At 39.1% G+C, this 21,894-nt stretch overlaps 1 protein-coding gene across 3 annotated transcripts in view; it reads right to left on the bottom strand.

The window, feature by feature from the left end:
* Nucleotides 1–821: 821 nt before the first annotated feature.
* The window catches only part of trim25 (tripartite motif containing 25), a 32,857-nt gene continuing 11,784 nt past the window's right edge, over nt 822–21,894 (bottom strand). Inside the window, exons 2-11 of one of the 3 annotated variants that reach the window (XM_039673549.2) lie at nt 10,222–10,317; nt 9,785–10,018; nt 7,894–8,062; nt 7,750–7,776; nt 7,505–7,582; nt 7,304–7,369; nt 6,681–6,740; nt 6,348–6,446; nt 5,699–5,758; nt 822–2,827 (exon numbers count right to left, since the gene is read on the bottom strand). In XM_039673549.2, coding sequence (XP_039529483.2) covers nt 2,295–2,827; nt 5,699–5,758; nt 6,348–6,446; nt 6,681–6,740; nt 7,304–7,369; nt 7,505–7,582; nt 7,750–7,776; nt 7,894–8,062; nt 9,785–10,018; nt 10,222–10,317 — 1,422 coding nt within the window. In that variant the 3' untranslated portion in view covers nt 822–2,294. The remainder of the gene's footprint in view (nt 2,828–5,698; nt 5,759–6,347; nt 6,447–6,680; nt 6,741–7,303; nt 7,370–7,504; nt 7,583–7,749; nt 7,777–7,893; nt 8,063–9,784; nt 10,019–10,221; nt 10,318–21,894) is intronic. The other 2 variants (XM_039673550.2, XM_039673551.2) reach the window with 2 other exon arrangements.

Below are 21,894 nucleotides of genomic sequence, written 5' to 3' on the forward strand. Positions count from 1 at the left end.
TGTACCTTGGTATTCCTGTGTCAAGTAGGACTCCTCGTCAGTAAGCTAAGTGCGACAGGGGTTCAGACTTGCGCAGGGCACTAGAAGACAGCTGTGAAGGTGGCGTGATTACACGGGGGACCCCCATTCTCCGTCATCCGACGTAACTCGGAGTGATTACGAAATGGAACGTCTTGGTTACGTATGTAACCCTCGTTCCCTGAGTAGGGAACGGAGACGTTACGCCTCCCTGCCACTTCCGCTGTACCGCTGGGTAGACGCCTGAGTTCAGTCTCGGCTCCTCAGCGAAGACATACTGCGGTTGCGTCCACTTCCTCCTTTTATACTCACGGGGTGAGGCGGAGATACGCTATGCAAATTCCAAAGACCCATGGCATTTCTTTGCCATTGGCTCGTTTTTTAATACTTAAGGATAAGGATTGGCTTTCTAGGCGAAACCCCCATTCTCCGTCATCCGACGTAACGTCTCCGTTCCCTACTCAGGGAACGAGGGTTACATACGTAACCGAGACGTTTCTCCTGCAGTGTGTTTAATGTAGGCTTGTTTGTATATTTGTTGTGAATCAAATTACAAGTTGGTGATTCAGCTAAATCATTTATTTAAAGTTAATTAAAACAGAACACATTTTTTGTTTAAAGATTTGTTTTTTATTATTATTATTATTGAACATTTCATTGTACAGCACTGAAAACAAAATGAGTTGAAAAAACAATCACCATTTCAGAAGCAGGATCAAGTCATCCCATAACTTAATATCACAAGAAGTGTGATAAAAACTGAAAATGAGAGAAATCTACACAATATTAAATGTACTCATATATACTCAACATTGGTATGTTCATGCCTTTATTGACATAATTCTGAATCATAATGTTTAATTATTTCACATGCCACATTAACCACAATTTTAATATTGCATAAATCAAACAATATGCTTCACTACAGAACTTACTGAGCTATTCTTGTAGAAAAAAAACATCTATAATATTTTTATAGACAAATATTTCCTTACTCCAAAGTGAAACCTATTTTTATTTTGTCTGACCACTTGTCACACATTAAATGTGTCAGAATTTATGTGAAGGGACTAATTCTTCACATGAAACACTTAAAAACAGTTCTGACTGGAGCAAGCCAGGATACTTTGGTCAGGAACCAAGACAACTCTATCTGGAGCTCACTAGCAATGGACTTTGCCCATGTGATAAAACCAACAAATGTCAGGAGTAATCATGTTATGAAGTTAAACACTTCAAACAACTCACACCTAAAATCTGCAACAACAGATTTCAGAGAACAGTGAACGTCACATTTGCAAACCTATGTACACTGAATTTACCTCTTAATGGATCGATGACATATGACTATTGTGGCTTTTTGTAATACTCGATTCTGGTTGACACTCTGGTGAGGTTTATTTTGCAATAATGAGTTTGACTGTATTAGCCTTTAGATGTCCATCCATCCATCCATCATTTTTTTTTTTTGGTCAATATTAAAAGATATTAATGAACATTTATGGACTACATAGTATGCTTTATGAAGTCCACCCATCAATCAAAATTTTTTGGTCAATATTAAAAGATATTAATGAACATTTATAGACTACAAAGTATGCTTTATAAAGTCTGTACAATCCCAACATACTAAATTTTGAATTAAAAATGTAATATGACAACCCTGGCTTTATTGTCTGCCAAGGTCCTTTGAAAGACACCCATATTGTAATCATATAATAAAACACACCAAATTAATAATAATAGTAATAAAAAAATAGAGGGAAAGTTCCACCATAAATGAAAGTGCTGTATTCATTTACTCGCCCTTGTGATTTCCTTTAATTCAACAGAAATTAAGATTTATTTTTTACTTATAATATACTTGCATATTTTTGTCCATCCATTTAAAGTCAAAGCAACCTTCAAGACATCGTAAAAGTAATCCATATAAATCCAGCAGTTTAATCCAAGTCTTCTGAAGAGAAATTATCACTTCATATGCTGAACAAATTTAATTTAGGATTTTATTCACATAACAATATCCAACACACACATAGCATCTAATACGGTCAACAGCAGCTCAATCATGCTTGATGAACAAGTTCAAATATGCTTGCTTTGAGGGTTTTGATGCGAGAACAATCCTCACTGGATATTTTTATAAACTTGAAGCTTGTGTGGACTTTCAATGGATGGACAAAATGATTAGAGAATTACAAAAAGAAACTTCTTTGCGTCGCAAAGATGAACAAAACATCCATTAATAAAAATGTATAACAGTTCACCTCATAGTTTCAGTTGCTAAGCTTGCACAGAGACACAGAAGAACCATTTGAGAAGATCCAGAAAGCTGGATAAACAGCCTCAGTGAAAGGGAAGACGAAGGTGTGGAAGGGGAAGGACCGGTCCTGCACATTATAGAGAGTTGCACTTCCCTGATCGCAGTCTAGCAGGACGCCCACACGGCTTGGGTTGGGATTTGCCAACACCGTCTCGATGCTGTTGTGCCATGCGGAAAGCTTCATGTTAAACCACTCCACACACCAGGATTCTGCATTACGCCCAAGGCGGCTAGCAGGACCCTTGCGGTCAATTCTTCCGTATGCAAGGCCCAATCCACAGAAGTTGTTACTGCTCATTCTGATCTCCCAGTAATGACGGCCCTGAGAGAAACCCTTTGTGCAAAGCACCTGGGAACAGACAGAAAAGCGAAGGGGAATATCTGGATAGTTAACAGGGTCATCCGAAACTGTCGCTTTGGTGTTGTTTTCAGACAGGGAAAGTCGCTTGTGAGCTGTTCTGACATCAAAATTGAGGATAGTGCCATCTGGACAAGAGAGAAAAACAAGCACATAAATGTGATTATCACACAAGGTGATGAAGATGGACAATTGGATAAAATATTAAAGGTCCCGTTCTTCGTGATCCCATGTTTCAAACTTTAGTTAGTGTGTAATGTTGTTGTTAGGAGTAGAAATAATATCTGTAAAATTATGAAGCTCAAAGTTCAATGCCAAGCGAGATATTTTATTTAACAGAAGTAGCCTACATCGAACAGCCTGTTTGGACCATATATATAATATAGAGAGTATGCCCTATTGGCCACTGGGCACTGAGAAATGCGGCCACCATCTTAAACCGGTCGTATTCCTATTGTGTTGCATAGCAGCAGTAGATGACAGAGCACTGTGCAGCATATTCTTACTCAAATCGGCGGACTATCGCTCGGGAATTACTTTTCACAAGTGAGATTTAACATTTAACATTACCTGACTAATGTTTGTATTTTGTGAATAAAATATCCCATGTGTCCTGTGTCATAGCTACATGTATGACCTTTGCAACAAAAAACCCACGTGAAAATCAGTTCTGTATTCAGTGAGATATGATTCATTAAATGTGCTGACAGCCATATCACCTGCCAAACAGATTAGACTGAGCGGAGCGGATGACCGGTTTAAGATGGCGGCCCCACGGCTCGTCCGTGCCAATAGGCTGTAGCGTCCGATAGGGCGTCTACCTATATGATATCTATGGTTTGGACTACATCCCTCTACTTCCTAATTTAATGACGTCAGTAGAACAGTTTTTTGACTAACGTCCGCCCACAGGAATGCTCCCTCAACTTGCGCACTTCTTATAACTTACTGTGTTTACTCAGCTCTTACTGTGATTTTCTGAAGTAAAACTGACCTTTCATCTTTTGCATGATGTACAATACACTTTATTAACCTCATCAGTATATGTTTGATCACCATTCGGACCTGGGGCCTCATTTATAAAACTGTGCGTAGAATCCTCACTAAAAGTGTACGTACGCCCGAAAGCCAAAAATGTCGTACGCAAAAAAATATTCAGACTTATAAAACCGTGCGTACGCCAGAACCTGTGCGGAATTCACTTTATAAATCCCAGTCAGCGGAAGATTCTGCGCACATGCGTCTCCTCCCCGAAATAACCATATATGGAGATTTCAACGCCTAGTTTTACTACGCATGTCCTCATCTACATTTCATTTACATATGATTATTCATCCACATGATAACATGTTTAAAGGTACAAGACGTTAGGAAAATATGAAATACGAATGTGCCGTCACTACATTAATAAAAATCATTTAGCCCATCCTTCCCTTCTTTTTTAAATAAATAAAATAAAATAGTGCAAAATGCATTTCAGAGAAAGTTTTTCTTAATCTTTTCCACGGGCCAAATAGTATTTTAATTGATTTATATTTTTAATGGAAACGGATAGACCTTTGTGCATTATTTGCAAGAAACCATTATCTCCGACAATCTGCTATCATGATAAGCAATTATCTATGTAGTTAACACATTAAAACACACACAGCATGCCAGAGGAAAACTGTTCAAAAGCATCACATCCACAACAAATATTTATATTGAATGTAAAAATGTTGTAACTCAGTAATGATTTCATGTAGTTTAAGTGTTTAACTCAATTAATGAGAGTGGCATATTTAATCTAAATGTTTATATCAGAAGTAAAACATAGTTTAAATCACTCATTTATGTATTTAAACTGTTATTGTGAACATGCACTGTATTTATGATGGACTCATAATGAAGATTTACGGTTTTACTTCATTTGCCGTTAGATAGACTGTGCGTCAGTTTCACTAAATGGCCCAACGCATGTGCTGGCGCGGATATTTAAAAAGGGATGGATATTTGCTTTAAGTGATAGGTTTGGTGAGTGAAATTATATTTTTATTATCTTTCTGTATATGTATAATTTCCTAAGATTTTCTGTCTAAAAGTGACCAAAAAGACATTTAACTCGAGCTCACCATCGGAGTCGCCAAACAGCTCCATCTCCAAAACGTTCGTACGCATGGGTCAGAGTTTGCGTGCAGGTGCGCAAATTTTCCCGTCAAGTTTGTTTTTATGAATCACAACTTATGCGTCGGAAGTGGCGTACGCCTCCTTCAGGGCCTGTTTTGTGCGTACGCAACGGTTATAAATGAGGCCCCTGGTCTGAAACAGCAGACTTGTAGGCTATTAATAAATAATGGATACATACAAGCAGATGACAAATACGTTATAATAACCGTAATTAAACTACTAAACTATACCTGTTCTATCTCTATACAGCACTCTGACTCTGTAGGCATTATTGTCCGACTCGAAATGAACACCATTACTGAGAGTTTCTGATATTATCATCATTCCGTGAAATGAAATTTTCCTGAGAGACTTAGCGTGAGCTCATGAATCTCTGCCCCCTGTGCCGGCAGCAGCAGCTTATTTGCATTTAAAGGGCACACACTAAAACAGCGCATTTTTCTGAGCCCCAAACAATGACAATTTTAACATGCTGTAGAAAATGATCAGTGGGGTATTTTGAGCTGAAACTTCACATACACATTCTGGGGACATCAGAGACTTATTTTACATCTTGTGAAAAGGGGCATAATACGGGACCTTTAAGGCCTGGTTTCACAGACAGGGCTTAGATTAAGCCATGATTAGGCCTTAGTACAGTTAGGGCATTAAAGTAGATTTTATAAATATGCCTTTAAAAAAAAAAAATTACTGGTGTGCATCTTGAGCCAAAACAATGGCACTGATATATTTTAAGATATGTCAGTGAAAGTTGCTTTCAGTTCAAACATGCATTTTAGTCTGGGACTGGGCGTAAGTCTTGTCTGTGAAACAGGGAGAAACTATCTACTCACATTTAAGAAGTTCACTCCTTTTAACAAAGTTTTGCGCAGCCGGTGAACTTAGAGGCTGAGCTGTAAAGAGAGAAAGAAGAAATAAATACCTTTCAGCAACAACTAAAGAATTGTCTCCAAAATAAAAGGTTTGCTCATTTTATAAATGCATTAGTATAACAAACCAAGCATTTTGTAAGTTTCGGTGCTACCAACAGAGTGTTTGCCATTTCCTGAAACCAGATTTTCAATGAACATTTGAAAACAACATTGCTAACTTGTGTAGTAAGAGCTACAGCTCTCGACCTGTGATAGTGAAGTAGTCCTAAGGAGTCATGTTCGTTATAGAGAAATTACATTGTGATAATTACATTAAATAAACTGCATATATATATATATAATATATCTATAATTCATTTTCTCCAATAATGCATTCTTAATAGTGAGTTATGTCTTTGACAGGAAACAAACCTCTAGGAGATTCAATAAAATAATACAAATTGAATACTGGTCTGATATATTTCTATTGATTAATTAATTTTGATTGATTAACTGATTGATTTTAGAGTAGAATCTAAAGTCTATTCTGGAATTAAAATGAGGAGCACAGACTCCTTAGAGAAAGGTTTACATTTAGAAGGGAAATTTAACAAGAACTTTTCCCACATACATATGTCAGGTATGTCTACAGTTTTAGGTGTGAAGTCAAGCAAGTTCTCCATGCTTTTGGAGAAAGCAGGGTTTATTCCTTTAGAGGGATTCCTGGATCCTGGCAAAGAAGATGTATGTAATGTTAGAAACATTTCAAAGAAATAATAATTTGATCCACATTCCTTTTCAGAAAAAATATGATAATATCTCAGTGCACCATAAGATACTAACAAAGGCCCCTCCTTTTCCAGTCCAATCACTAGATATGAATATGTTCTACACACATGACGCTAATCAAACAAACAGTAACAGACAGTTGTAAAACAATGAACATATGGAGGTCAGAGCTTACTGTTTGACTTCTGGTCTTTACGTTCTTTGTGATCTTTAAGCTCTTTATTAGGAATCTTGTCTATTAGGAAAAAAGAACAATGAGAGAAAGGTGTAAATAAATATATCTACTATATTCTCCTACTCCTACTTAGAATAATGAGAGAGGTCTCTAATTTTCATCATAGGCACACTTCAACTATAAGAGACAAAATGAAAAAAAAAAAAAAATCCAGGAAATCACATTGTAGGATTTTTAAAGAATTATTTGTAAATTATGGTGGAAAATAAGTATTTGGTCACCCACAAACCAGCAAGATTTCACCTAGCCAGTCTCCAGACCTCAACCCCAGAAAATTTGTGGAGGGAGTTGAAAGTCCATGTTGCCCAGCGACAGCCCCGAAACATCACTGGTCTAGAGGAGATCTGCATGGAGGAATGGACCAAAATACCACATACAGTGTGTGCAAACCTGGTGAAGACTTACAGGAAACGTTGTTTTTTGTTTTTTTGTCTCTCATAGTTAAAGTGTACCTATGATGAAAATTACAGACCTCTCTCATCATTCTAAGTAGGAGAACTTGCACAATCAGTGGCTGACTAAATACTTTTTGGCCCCACTGTATATATATGCACTTGACTTACTTTTCTGTTTAGCTCCTTGAGCCTTGGTTTTGGGGGTGAAGGCTTGGCTGGGAGAACTCATACGTGCTGAAATATATCAAGAGAATAATGAAAGAATAGTGATGGATGGATAAATGGATGGATGTACTGAATCGGGAAAAAAACAGCTCATTTGCTTGTAAAGGATTACTTCTTGCTCAGGCAAGTATTACTCCAACTTACACATCTCATGGCTCACAGCAAAATCTCTTGGATACTCTCTTGGATGTGGCAGGAGTGGAGGAATTGAGAATTGGTTTCCTAGAGGATTACAGGACTAATTAACATCTTCTGCCAGCAGCTTTACTAAGGATAACCTCAACAATATACAATCAGGCTACACAATAATTTGTATTAACATGTTTTTATGTGATTATGTCCCAGATTTCCACAACCATTCCCTCAACCATTTCAAAAGACAATCTCACCTGAACCAAGAACAGATTTTTCAAACTCTGTAAAAATATGTATTTCAGAACTCTAAGCAGGCACTATGATGTTGCTGTATTCTTGAACTCACTGCAGACATTAAAACAAGCTGCACATTTTATACAAGCTCCCAACTAACTCACCTGGTTTAAGTACAAAGATTCTGTTCTCTGTTGGCTGCTCCATTAATTTGGTGATCCAATCCCTCAGTGCAACTGCAGAGGAATGGTAAGCTATCACCTCTTTACTTTCAACAGTCATGCGAGGGTTATGGGGCTCAAAATTTACCACTGAGGGCAAATCCACAGAGGCCTGTGACAGAGAATGGGAAATTCAAGAATCCAAATATACATGTGGCATCATTTCATTCAGGTTACATTCAGGTTAGGTATAAGTGTGAGAGCTCATGTTTAATTTTTTTTTTTTAATTAAAGGGATAGTTCAAGGGCACCTCAAGGGCATCCAATATGTAGGTGTCTTTGTTTCCACAGTATTTTCAATTTTGATATTTTTAGGTCAAACCGTTCTTGTCTGTCAGTCATATAATGGAGGTTTATGGGGTCCACCCTGGGTTCACTTCAAAGAGCATGCAAAGAGAAGTCCAAATTAAACATGATTTAATGACTTGTAAATGAAAGTACACATTGATGGCCTAAAACACGAAATGAGCAGTTTGTATGAGAAAATGAACAGTATTAATACCGTTTTTACCTCTTGTAATCACAGTCACGTCCAAGTACTCTAAGGGCGAGGGCGCTTCTGTCTGTGCAAGCGCGCCAGCAAGTGCCAGAAAGGCCCGGAAGTGATCTCTCGTACGTGTACGTCACTCATTGTTTACACAGAGATTTCAGAAGTGTTATCCTTCACTGTGAAGATCTAAACATATTTAGATATACAGGAAATTGCAATGGAAGACGATTTCGATATATCAACAGACAATGTTGATTTTTTTTCCACAACCGCGCACGAGATCACTTCCAGTGCTTTCCAGCGCTTGCGCAGACCGAAGCGCCCGTGCCTATAGATCACTTGGACGTGGCTGTGGTTACAAGAGGTAAAAACGATATAAATATTGTTAGTTTTCTCACAAAACAGCTCATTTCGTGTGTCTTAGGCCATCAATGTGTACTTAGATTTACGAGATATTAAATCATGTTTAATTTGGACTTCTCTGTGCATGCTCTTTGAGGTGAACCCAGGGTGGACCCCATAAACGTCCATTATATGAATGATAGACAAGAACAGTTTGACCTAAAAATATCAAAATTGAAAATACTGTGGAAACAAAGACACCTACATCTTGGATACCCTTGAGGTAAGCTAAAACATATCAAAAATTAATTTCAAAGTGAACTATCCCTTTAACAAGTAGGGTCTTACACTGGGCTTCACACATATGCCCCACCAACCAAAATTTGATTAAATACAGTTGTGATTAAATTATTCAATCCCTATTGCAAACCAGGTTTATTGGAAACATTTTTTAAGCAAGTTTGCGATGAACAAATCAAACAAAAATAATTGAAATAGCTCAACACAACAAACATTTCAAGTGTTGGGACAATGATCCCATGCATACTTCAAATTCCACCAAGAATTGGTTGCAGATGAAGTCCTGGGAGATTCTACAGTGGCCATCACTTACTTGAACCCCATTTAAAATCTCTGGTGGGATTTGAAGGCAGTTGTAGCACGCAAACTCAAGACTATTACTGAACTGGAGGCCATTGCTCATGAAGAATAGGCTTGGATTCCTCAGAAATGCTGCCAGAAGCTGGTGTCTGGTTATACATCTAGTTTGCAGTAGGTCATAACAGCAAAAGGGTGTTCTACTAAGTACTAAAGATGCTTGCCAGGAAGAGGTTGAATTACTTTTGTTTGATTTGTTCATTACAAACAGCTGAAAGTTTGTACATTTTTGCCAATAAAACTGATTTGCAGTGATTGAATCATTTTGATTGCAAATGTATATCTAAGGTACAAATATAAATATAAAGCAGAAAGGTTTTCATTTAAAATCATACTATTGATCACCTTTAAGAATGTGATGGATTGCGACTGGTCCAACAGTGTGTTGATCTCAGATTTGGTCCTATTCATCTTCTCGATGTTCTCATTAAATTTCTTCATCAAGGAGACCAGTTTGCTCTGACCTTTCTCCTGTTCCTTATCAATAGCAAACATTGCCTCTTTCTCATCACGGTCGATCGCTTCTCTGATCTGCCTGTATTCTACCTCAAGCATACGTTTGCGGGTTGTAGCTAATTCCTGGGAAAGCAACACCAAAGAAAAGGTTAGACCGAAGTCTAAAACTCCATCTTATGGAGCTTCTGACATTTTGAGATGCATGGATAGAGTGTAATTCGTGATGGTAGGTAAAGAGACGTGCACATCTTGAATCCTTTCATCTTACATCAGAATCAGTCTGTCTGATTCTGTTAATACCCAAATAAAAATTAATATTTACTAACTTTTAATTTGGTTTGTTGCTCCTTCATCTGTGTGAGAACCTGCTGATTCTTGTCAGTTTTGTCTTCAAGGATGTTGAGCTTGTCAGTCAGGTCAGTCTAAAATATTTTCAAGAATAAGAAGGACACAAAGTATTTTAGAGAATCCCAATAAATAATCAACTCCAAGGGGAATTATGTGTAGCATTATTCAATTTGAAATGTAATATGCAAAATGACAATGCAATATGTAAAATGGCATTGCATTTTGTATTTAAATTTATATTTTACATTACCATTCTAGCAACGTTTGGTGCAAAATGAAAATGACATAATTTACATTTGCCATTTCATACACTAGTTTTAATATGCATAATTGAAACGCTTTATAAGTGGTAAAATGAAAATGCATTACAGAAATGATTAGATATGTGTAACATGTTCAAGCAAAAACGTCTCGGTTACGGATGTAACCCTCGTTCCCTGAGTAGGGAACGGAGACGTTACGTCAGGAGTGACGGTGAATGGGGGTTTCGCATAGAAAGCCAATCCTCTTCGAGTATTTAATAACGAGCCAATGGCATGAAAATGCCTTGGGGCTGCGGAATTTACATAGCGTAACTCCGCCCCACCCCGTGGGTATAAAAGGAGGAAGTGAACGCAACCGCAGTATGTCTTCGCTGAGGAGCCACAAGAATACATATGGCCGTGTTAGGGACTACATATGGAGATCACTGGAGCACCAACCTAAGGGTGGCTAGAAACTTAGCTTCAGGTGTGGCAGATGGCTTGCCAAGGGAAGACACATGCTCAGAGAGGCTTACAGTGGATAATACACATGTGACAGTTACCGGAGGGAACCGTGCATACGGAGGCACCTAGCCGGCACCAGAGCAAGCGCAGTGGTGCCCGCATCATGAGTGCTGGAGGACTCAGGGCTTCAACGGAAGACTCAACTGAGGAATATCGCACTTATCCAGTCCAAGGAGTGGAATGGCGAGCAAGCGAAGACACCTAAGCGGGTCCAGTACTAGCAGGAGTGAGTACGCGAGAGGACACCGGCTCTATTTGCAGATTAAGAATCTCGCGAAGGTGTTTGGTGTCGCCCAGCCTGCAGCTCTGCAGATGTCTGTTAGCGAGGCGCCATGCGCTAAAGCCCAAAAGGAAGCCACACTCCGAGTGGAGTGGGCCGTCACACCAAGGGGGCACGGTCGACCTTGCTGTTGGTAACCAAAGCAATGTCGTCCACTATCCAGTGAGACGGCCGTTGCTTTGAGAGAGCCCTTCCCCTTCTGGCTCCCCCCATAACAGACAAGAGCTGGTCTGAGGTCCTGAAACAACGCGTTCTGTCAACGTAGGCGCGGAGCGCACGTACCGGACAGAGCAGTGCCAAGGCTGGGTCTGCCTCCTCCAGGGGCAGCGCTTGCAGGTTCACCACCTGGTCCCGGAAGGGAGTAGTAGGAACCTTAGGCACATATCCAGGCCGGGGTCTCAAGAACACGTGAGAGTAACCCGGCCCGAACTCCAGGCACGCTTCGTCAACGGAGAATGCGTACAGGTCCCTTACGCTCTTGACGGAGGCCAATGCAACCAGGAGTGCTGTCTACATAGGACAGGACTTAACTCTATCGATTGCAAAGGCTCCAGGGGAGGCCTCTGCAGAGCACTTAGATCTACTGAGAGGTCCCAAGAGGGCACGAGGGGAGGGCGAGGCGGATTTAGCCTCCTCGCTCCCCTCAGGAACCTGATGACCAGGTCATGCTTCCCCATAGACTTACCTTTCACTGCATCATGAGACGTGGCAATGGCCGCGACGTAAACCTTAAGGGTGGAGGGCGACAGCCTACGCTCCAACCCTTCTTGCAGGAAGGAAAGCACGACGCCGAGCCCCGCCTTGATGCAGTGATTGACAGGCCAGGAGGGGGCGTGGTCGGCTCGGATTGCATTTTCAATGTGAACATTGAATTTTGCTACATCCATTGCGGGGCATTTCATGAAAATGCAATCGCGAGTGTCTTGACTGTGAGTGTAAATGCAATTAATAAAAATAGCATTTGAATTTGAACTTTAATTTTGCCACTTATAAAGCGTTTCAATATGCATATTAAAACTAGTGTATGAAATTGCAAATGTAAATTGTCATTTCATTTTGCACCAAACGTTGCTAGAATGGTAATGTAAAATGTAAATTTAAATACAAAATGCAATGCCATTTTACATATTGCATTGTCATTTTGCACATTACATTTCAAATTGAATAATGCTACACATAAGCTTCCATATTAAAGGTTTGCTCATTTTTTTATTGCATTAATGTAAAAAATCCAACCAATCAGTAATGCATTTCCCAACAGCATTATTAGCCTAAATATATGATTGCAATTTTCCCCTGTACCATAGTTCAATGATTTGGCATTCAGGTGTGAATTAATCAAGTTTGACCAATAATGGAAGACAAGAAACAAGGAGTTGGCTGAAGTTCAGGAAGTAGTGCAGCTGTGCATAAAGCCAATTACTTAACACCTTTAACAGCCTTTAACACCACTGCAATGACACATTGTTTTACATCGCAGCAGTTACTTACATACATGATTAGTGACATGACTTAAAAATGAAGTTACAAAATTCATATTGAAATGCTTATGTCAGTGTACGCAGGTGCGCCAACTGTGCCTACAAGGACCCTAATAATCCGATTATATTCTGACTACTAGCACTGTCTGAATAAAAAGTCACATGCAACCACGTCAATTGGAATGAACAGGCTAAAAGCTACGTTTAAATGGACACTTTTTTGTTTCAATCTCAATGAAATCATTCCGATTGATGAATCCGAATGTAGTGTTTACATGAATGCCAAATACATTTATCGGGTTGATATCAAGTCACCTTTATTTATATAATGCTTTTCAGAGTACAGATTGTTTTAAAGCAACTTTAAAGTGATAACAGGAAATTAATGTAACAAAGATTGTTTTGTCTGTATAGCAGATCTAGAAGCAAGTCATTGTCTTTTTTTAAGTAAGTTCAGCATTGATTCATTTCTGTTGTAAAAATTATTAATAATTAATTTAGGGGCTGTTTACATGACTGTATACAAAACTTTTATGCATTCTGGCCGTTCATTTACACGTCAACTGTGTTTTTGATGGCCTAAGAACCAGGCTTGTGCTGTTGTGCACAATTCAGAATTGAATTGAGAATGACTACTAAATTCCAATTCAATTCTAGAATTTGAATTAAATTTGAATTGATGTCAAAAAAAGGATTTAGAATTACAATTCGATTTTGAATTAAAGGAAGCAGAATTGCAATTCAATAAAATTCAAAGAAATTCATATAGATATTTTTAGTGAAGTGTTTATCAATGTAGCTTTACAGTATGTCATATGATTGCATTACATATTATATAAATTATATTAGTTTGAACTACCAGCAATGTTTTTCCCCAGCAATGAATGTTAAAAAGCTCTAGGTCACAGAACAAATAATAAGTTTAATTTATTGCAATTGTAACGCCATTTCCCAGAATTACTTTAGTAAATCTTTAGAAAAAAAGAAAGAAAGAAATTTCAAATTAAAAGGAAATTGCTTTACATTGATAAAGTAATCCAAATAAATGAATCTAAACAACATTTATAATGGGTGACTTATAACAGTGAGAAATTACATTTCCAAAGTAACCTTCCTAACCCTGACTGTAGGGGAGCACGCAGGTACAACGTAACGCAGGGCTAGTTGTAACACACTTTCCACATGCCAGCATGGCAAAACTTAGTGTATTTACTAGTTGCCATTTCAACATTATACAGAGAAAAATTTTCGCCAAAATTCAGAGATCTTTGTAAGAGATCACTGAACATTTATTTAACCATAGCAAAAGTACATTTCCTACTTAAGTTCATTTTTCATCACTTTTTTGTGTTTATTTGAAATTAGACAAATCTGATATTATTTTAATATCCAATCTGTTGTTTAACAGTTGATATAGTTCTTTAATGTTTCGCTAACAAGCAGAAGACACTAGCAGGGTGTAAACCCCAGTTGTGCAGTCACACTGTGTTACAACGTGCCCCTTAGAAATATGCTATAGTTCTATGAATTATATTGAGAAAACATGTAAATAAAGACTGAGAGTCAATGTTCAGAAAGTATTAATTATTATTTTGTTTTGAACTATGCCGTATAGCTGTGTTTTCCTGTGTGTTTGTAGTCAAACTCAAAAATGTGGTTATTTTTTTAATTATCTGAATTATTAAAAACTGCCATTATTTTAACAGTTAATAATTGTATTTTATTAAGAAAATATTGTGGTTTGACTATATTTTTTATTAGATGAGATAGCATTTTAAGCGGTCATATGGTGATGTCACAATGTGCCCTCACATGTTACAATGTACCCCACCTATGGGGCATGTTGCCATATTTCAACATTTCTTTCAGGGTAAATCAAGAAAAAATTATACACTGTATTAAAGGGTCACTTCACCCATTTGCATTAAGCTTTGTATTTTTAGAAACCAAGTCATATTTTTGAATGGTCATGGTTTATTCCCTTATTTTCCCCCGAGATGGGAGAAATAAGGATTTAAGTGTTTAACTTCCTGCTTATCGTGACGTAATTTTGCGTCACGATAAGCAGGAAGTCATATTTCATTAAAATCTTTAGAACTACATATATTAGCTCATTATTATTCCAGGGTGTTGGCAGAGGCGAACCAACAGTGAGTGGGGGCCCCAGGCAAAATTAATCAATGAGGCCCTTCTAAAATAGTTTTTTTTCTTAAATATATCTTTGTTTCCTAGAGATATAATTATAGAACATACAAAAAGTAGTCAAACACATCTAACAGAACAAATTGTTTATTTTTTACAACATTAAAGTAGGCTACTTATGTTTTATCAAGATACAATATCATTCTCAAGGTATAGTACATAAATCTTCATATTTATAATCTATTGTCACCTTAAAAACACTGCTTACGAGCCTTAGCTACGGAAAATGCTGTCAGCTGCGTTTCAATAGCCCTGCAATTTGCGCACATTGAAATTGCAAATTGAAAATACGCTCAATGGAAACACGTCAATTTCGCAAAAACTCCCGTTTATCGCAAAAAAGTTTTTACGCTCTCATGAGGTTTTTCAGGTAATTCGAAAAATGTTTTTTTCGTAAAACTGCAATGGAAACGGATTTTGCGCATTTACAGTCACCTGACTTAGAAGACGGAGTGTGTTTTAGGCCCGTGTCCGCAAATAATAATAATAATTATCATCATTAGCCTATTATAACATTTATTAGTCTACGAGAAGACGCTTTTATCCAAAAAAGGAACAAAGCAATTCGTCACATCTCATTCATAGTACAGGTTAGACAATAATAATAATAATAATAATAGGGCTAAGATTATCACAAAGAAACACTCGATTTTGTCCAATATCCAAGAGTGCGTGCGGAGTTTGGAGCACGCACTGGATGGCAGACAGACGCCGGCGCGCCGTGAACACTTTCATTTTCCCATCAACAGTGGAATCAACTTAAAATACTCTATCATTTCTGATTATACAGAAAATAATAATACATTATTCGCAACTACTTTTATTTGCGTAATGTCACAATAACAAGAAAACGTTGTGCTTTTGTAAAATAATATAAAGCAATCAGGTCCGCTTTATGATCTTCGTGAACTGGAGCGCGAGACCTGAAACAATATCATTTATAGACTAAAGCTTGAAATGTCCACTTTAAAAAGAACAAATTCGAATCGTAAACTAATACCTTCTGATTATGTAATCCGTATGAAAGGTGCCGTTCTCTCTAAAGGTGCATCCGGAGATTATGTTTTTAGCTCGTTGTTTTTTCAGACGCATAAGAACTCTCCTATAGCCACAGCACTGCAGGAAAAATATCATAAATATCCATGTTCTAATTTGGCCTTAGAAAACCAGTAAAATCCAAATCCCCATATTAATTTGTGAATATTTTAAATGTTTTAAAGGGGGCAAAAAGTCATAAACAAATATCTGAAAATTTGTTGAGATGTTATAGCGCAGCTGGTGTGGTCAAACTAAAATGTTGGTGTTCAACTTTGCATTTTAAAAATACAACAGCTGTTCATTTTTCGTTTTGCAACGGCCGGTTGGACATAATACGAGATAGAGTTCTTTATTAAATTCATTTTTTTTTTTAATTAAACAATAATTACAGGAATAGCCTCTCTAAACTTCAAAGAAATGCCACCGAAGCAGAAATAAGGGAGAAACGCATGAATTCCGTGTCTTTCCCTGCCATTAATGCTTGAATAACACACGTCTCCTTCCATTAATAATAATGTCTAGTCTAGTGGGTGCATATCTGTGAAATAGGTAAACTTACCAACGTCCGTTGCCATGATTTTTGGAATGACTTATCGCGAGAGGAAAAAAAAAGACGTTCGGTTAATGGAAACACCGTCATTTCGCAATAGTTTTTTATCGACATTTGGAAAATATCGTAAAAGTTTTGCAAATCTGTAATGGAAACGCGCAACGTTATCGTTTTAAAACATCTTTACAGAAAATAAATGTAGCCTATGCTACATATATTTTCTGTAAAGATGCTTTAAAACGATATGTAATGTTACTACTGTGAAAAATATGTGAACTGAACAACGATTTTTTTTGTCATTAATTAGCTTAGTCAATCAATCATCATCATCTCATTCTCCATCACTTACCGCAGTCCTGTTTTCTCTTCTCCACTTCATCTTGCTTTTTTTTACTTCTGGCTGCCAGTTGGATATGTCCTCTGCATGTTTAATACATGAATTCATGCATTTTCGGATATGATTTTCGGTTTCAGAAACGCGAGTAAGCGCTGCGGCAGTTTGAAAAAGGCGCCAGAGGCGGCGAAAGCATAAGCAGCCTCGCGAGTCGCGAGAGAGGGGGCCCCACTAAGGGGGATGCCGAGGTGTTGCGGTGTCACTGCGTGTTATATTAATACGAACATTTTTGATTGTTTAAATGATCGGTCCTCGGGGGCCCCCTCAAAATGCGGGGCCCCAGGCAATTGCCTGCCTTGCCTGCCCTATTGCAGCGCCTCTGGGTGTTGGACCCACTCACCCTACAAGCATATTACAGTTCAGTGGATGGGACTTCACTTGCAGAAACTGAAATCAATATCCGCCATCTTGTTTGGAAGCTAAGCTAACAAGCGCTGTGGAGATAGTAAGTTATGACAATGACGGAAGAAACTAAACATGATATGGAAGAAGAGGATTTTGAAATTCTGCTGCTCGAATCCGATGTTCGTGGCTATCTTTACACGTTGCAGTATAGTTTAGCACAGCTGAGGCTGATGGAGGAGCAGGAGACGCCGAGGTGGCAGCCTGTCACGGTCGAGGAGCCCAGACTGACTCTGGCGCTGGGCGGCTTGCTGGTGCCCGTGCTCTCGCTGCGTGCTACGGCCTACGGACACAGAGTCCGTCTGCTGCAGAGAATTTCAACGATGGCAATTTCTCCTGGAGGAAATCTCTGAATCAGACGAGCACACGGACGTTTGTGTTGTGATGGTTTCGCCTGACTAAACATCCAGGTAACATGCAGTAATACACCAAACAGAAATAAATACAAATGAGGAGTAATTCACTAATGAGTTTGCCAATGTAACGTTAACGGGGTTTGTTGTTGTTGGGAAGAAGGAGGCAGGAACCGGCGAACATTTAAGCATTTTAATAGTAAAATGAACAAATACAAAACGAAAGTATAAGCCAGCAGCCCCTCATTGGCGACTGCTGTAACGTTACACACAACAGAAACAAAACACAGCATAAAATCAGGCCTGTTTCTCTCTTGATCTGCCGTCCTCACTCCCTGTGCAAGACCGGCGCGCGCCTCACAGGTGTCTTTCATTATCAGTCTCTGTTATAACTCACGCCATCGGCCTCGCGCAAAGCACCGGCCTCTTAAGTTACATCTCTCGCCCTCGATCGTCCTGCTCGCCACAGCCAACTAGACATTTTGTGTGAAATGAATTTCAAACTCCGGTGACAGTTAATGTTAGCCTTGTAGACGGAAGAGTGAATTCTCTGTTTGCGCCGCTTGCCATAGACTGGCTGTTCCAGATTAGTGGGTGTGGCTTGAGGAGCTGTGGAATGTGGGACATGTAGTTTTTTCATATATAGGCACCCCTTGGTTATTTTCTGTCTTTTCTCGGTCAAGACAAAGGACACCAAATTAAAAAATTATTTTACATTTTGACTACATATATGATCCACTTTCAATAAAGATTAATGTTGCAATGGGTGAAATGCTCTTTTAATAAAACAAATCCACATAATTATACTAGACATGTGGGAAATTAATTTGGGAAAAAATAAACACTCTAAATAGATTTGCACAAACTGAGAAAGTCAAAATGCGTTATGTTGTGCCCCGATCTCCCCTATGTGAGATTCAACACATTCTGTTGAATTTCTTTGAATTGCCATGAATTTAATTCCACTTCCTGTCATTCTAATTCAAATTCAAGTTCCTGTGGGGCGGAGTCAATTCAAATCAAATTCCAATTCTTGAATTGAATGGAGGCCAATTCTGAAATTCAGAATTTTGCACAAGCCTGATAAGAACACAACCTTTGAAATAGGTTTTAGGAATGCACCGATATGAACATTTGATAACTGATATATTGGCCAATAAATCTAAATCTAAAGTTTGATATACTTTGAGAGCCTGATTACAAAATCAAAAGGCTCACCATTAAAAGTCATAAGCCAAACAAAAAAAATGGTAACATTTTACAGGTTTACAACCTTACATCAAGGTTTCATTTTGTCAGTATTAGTCAACATGAACTAACAATGAATGAACAATAATTTCTACAGGATTTATTAATCTTAGTTAATCCTTATCATCACCAGTAAGTTTCTGTGTTTTCAGTGTTCTTTGTCCGGTCTTGTTAATGCCTAAGTTGTTGTATGTATTTGTTTGTCTGCCTGTATTTGAGTTGACTGGATCATTAAAGACTTTCTGAACCTATTGATCTTCTTCATCATCTGTTCTACAACCGTGCATGACAGGTTCATTAATACATATTCATATTTACCAACTGTTATTAGGTCCCAAGCCCTGAAAGGGCGAAGGCCCTATTGTTTTCCTTAGGATACATTTTTTTTTCTAACAACTATTCAGGCACTTTTGGGGCCCTTAACATGCTCGAAAACTCTTGAAACTTTGCACATGGGTCGGAACCTACAACCATCAGGGCCAGGCTGAAGCTGGTACCCGGGCGTGGCAGGGGGGCTCAACAGTTTAACGCCAGCCAAACAAGAAGCCGGCTATTTAGGGTTGTTTGGAAAAGGCATGCAATGGAATTTGAAATACTCCTCCTAGAGAATTCAAACAAATGCAACGAAACTCGGTCGGCATGAAGTCAAGACATTGGGGACAAAAAATTGCCAGGGGATTTTTGATATATCGAACGGTTTGGCTAGCCTGGCTAACGCCAGACCACGCACCATTGAGAATGAAACGTGGTCTGGAAACCACATGTTCACTTTCACGTATTTGAGGCGTGGTTGCCCAGAGGTGTATTATTGGGTGCTACGAATGTCTATCAAATGCGCCTGTACGCCTATCAAATGCGCCTGTGCTCCCTCCCCGTTCTGTGATTGGTTCCCCATTTCAGGGGAAAATTTAGTTTATGGTATCCAGACTGCCTAACAGTGCGAATAAAATCGCGCTGCGGCAAGGCAGCATGGGGTAACCCAGGCTACGGTTTGGCCATGGTGAGGAAACAAAATTATGGAGAGAAACGTGAAACAGGAAGTGTGTTATAACTTCTGCATACATTAACTGATCTTGATGAAACTTCAGCAGTGTGTTCGCTGTAAGAGGACGATCACATGGATGTGACTATTGTGAGTCAAAGTTATGGCACCACCAACTGGCAGCAGAAAGTGTGTCACTTTCAAAATGCTTTGAAATCACCCTCTTATTTTTATCCAATTTGCTTCAAACTTCATCTGTATAATGTAAATACACGGCAGATGTAGACCTGTAAATGGATTCTTGATATCTTTGATACTGTTGCCGTGACAACACATCAAACTTTAAAAAATTTTTAGGATGCTTTAGAGACTCTTAGCATGCTTGAATTTGCATGAAAATCGACAGACACATCACATTTATTAGCCAGTAGACATGTGCAAAGTTTCAGAAATGGGCATGGGTTAGGGACTAAATAGCGCCACCTTTTGACAAAAGTGGGGTTGTCAGTTTTATCTTCAGTTACAAAAATCGGTTTGTACATTGTACTTCTCAAGCCGGACAACTTTCTAAATCATAGTCATTAGCTCGGACCAACAGGTAGTCAGATATTTTGGTTTGAATGTGGAGAAAATCTCAGAATTTTGCCAGTCTCTCAGTGTCTGTGTGTGTGAGTGAGAGGAGGGGGGCCTGTCAGGTTAATTTTAACCCTTTCTTTGCTGTGTGCGACATTTTGGGGGGCCTTAAAGGGCTAGTTCACTTTGAAATTATTTTTTTATGTTTTAGCTTACCTCAAGGGCATCCAAGATGTACACTCACCAGCCACTTTATTAGGTACCCCATGCTAGTAACGGGTTGGACCCCCTTTTGCCTTCAGAACTGCCTCAATTCCCGTGGGATAGATTCAACAAGGTGCTGGAAGCATTCCTCAGGGAGTTTGGTCCATATTGACATGATGGCATCACACAGTTGCCGCAGATTTGTCGGCTGCACATCCATGATGCGAATCTCCCGTTCCACCACATCCCAAAGATGCTCTATTGGATTGAGATCTGGTGACTGTGGAGGCCATTTGAGTACAGCGAACTCATTGTCATGTTCAAGAAACCAGTCTGAGATGATTCCAGCTTTATGACATGGCGCATTATCCTGCTGAAAGTAGCCATAAGAAGTTGGGTACATTGTGGTCATAAAGGGATGGACATGGTCAGCAACAATACTCAGGTAGGCTGTGGCGTTGCAACGATGCTCAATTGGTACCAAGGGGCCCAAAGAGTGCCAAGAAAATATTCCCCACACCATGACACCACCACCACCAGCCTGAACCGTTGATACAAGGCAGGATGGATCCATGCTTTCATGTTGTAGACGCCAAATTCTGACCCTACCATCTGAATGTCGCAGCAGAAATCGAGACTCATCAGACCAGGCAACGTTTTTCCAATCTTCTATTGTCCAATTTCGATGAGCTTGTGCAAATTGTAGCCTCAGTTTCCTGTTCTTAGCTGAAAGGAGTGGCACCCGGTGTGGTCTTCTGCTGCTGTAGCCCATCTGCCTCAAAGTTCGACGTACTGTGCGTTCAGAGATGCTCTTCTGCCCACCTTGGTTGTAACGGGTGGTTATTTGAGTCACTGTTGCCCTTCTATCAGCTCGAACCAGTCTGGCCATTCTCCTCTGACCTCTGGCATCAACAAGGCATTTCCGCCCACAGAACTGCCGCTCACTGGATGTTTTTTCTTTTTCGGACCATTCTCTGTAAACCCTAGAGATGGTTGTGCGTGAAAATCCCAGTAGATTAGCAGTTTCTGAAATACTCAGACCAGCCCTTCTGGCACCAACAATCATGCCACGTTTAAAGTCACTCAAATCACCTTTCTTCCCCATACTGATGCTCAGTTTGAACTGCAGGAGATTGTCTTGACCATGTCTACATGCCTAAATGCACTGAGTTGCCGC

The sequence above is a fragment of the Pimephales promelas genome, chromosome 8, assembly GCF_988280905.1.
Source record: "Pimephales promelas chromosome 8, fPimPro1.hap1.1, whole genome shotgun sequence".
In the NCBI taxonomy this organism is placed as follows: domain Eukaryota; kingdom Metazoa; phylum Chordata; class Actinopteri; order Cypriniformes; family Leuciscidae; genus Pimephales; species Pimephales promelas.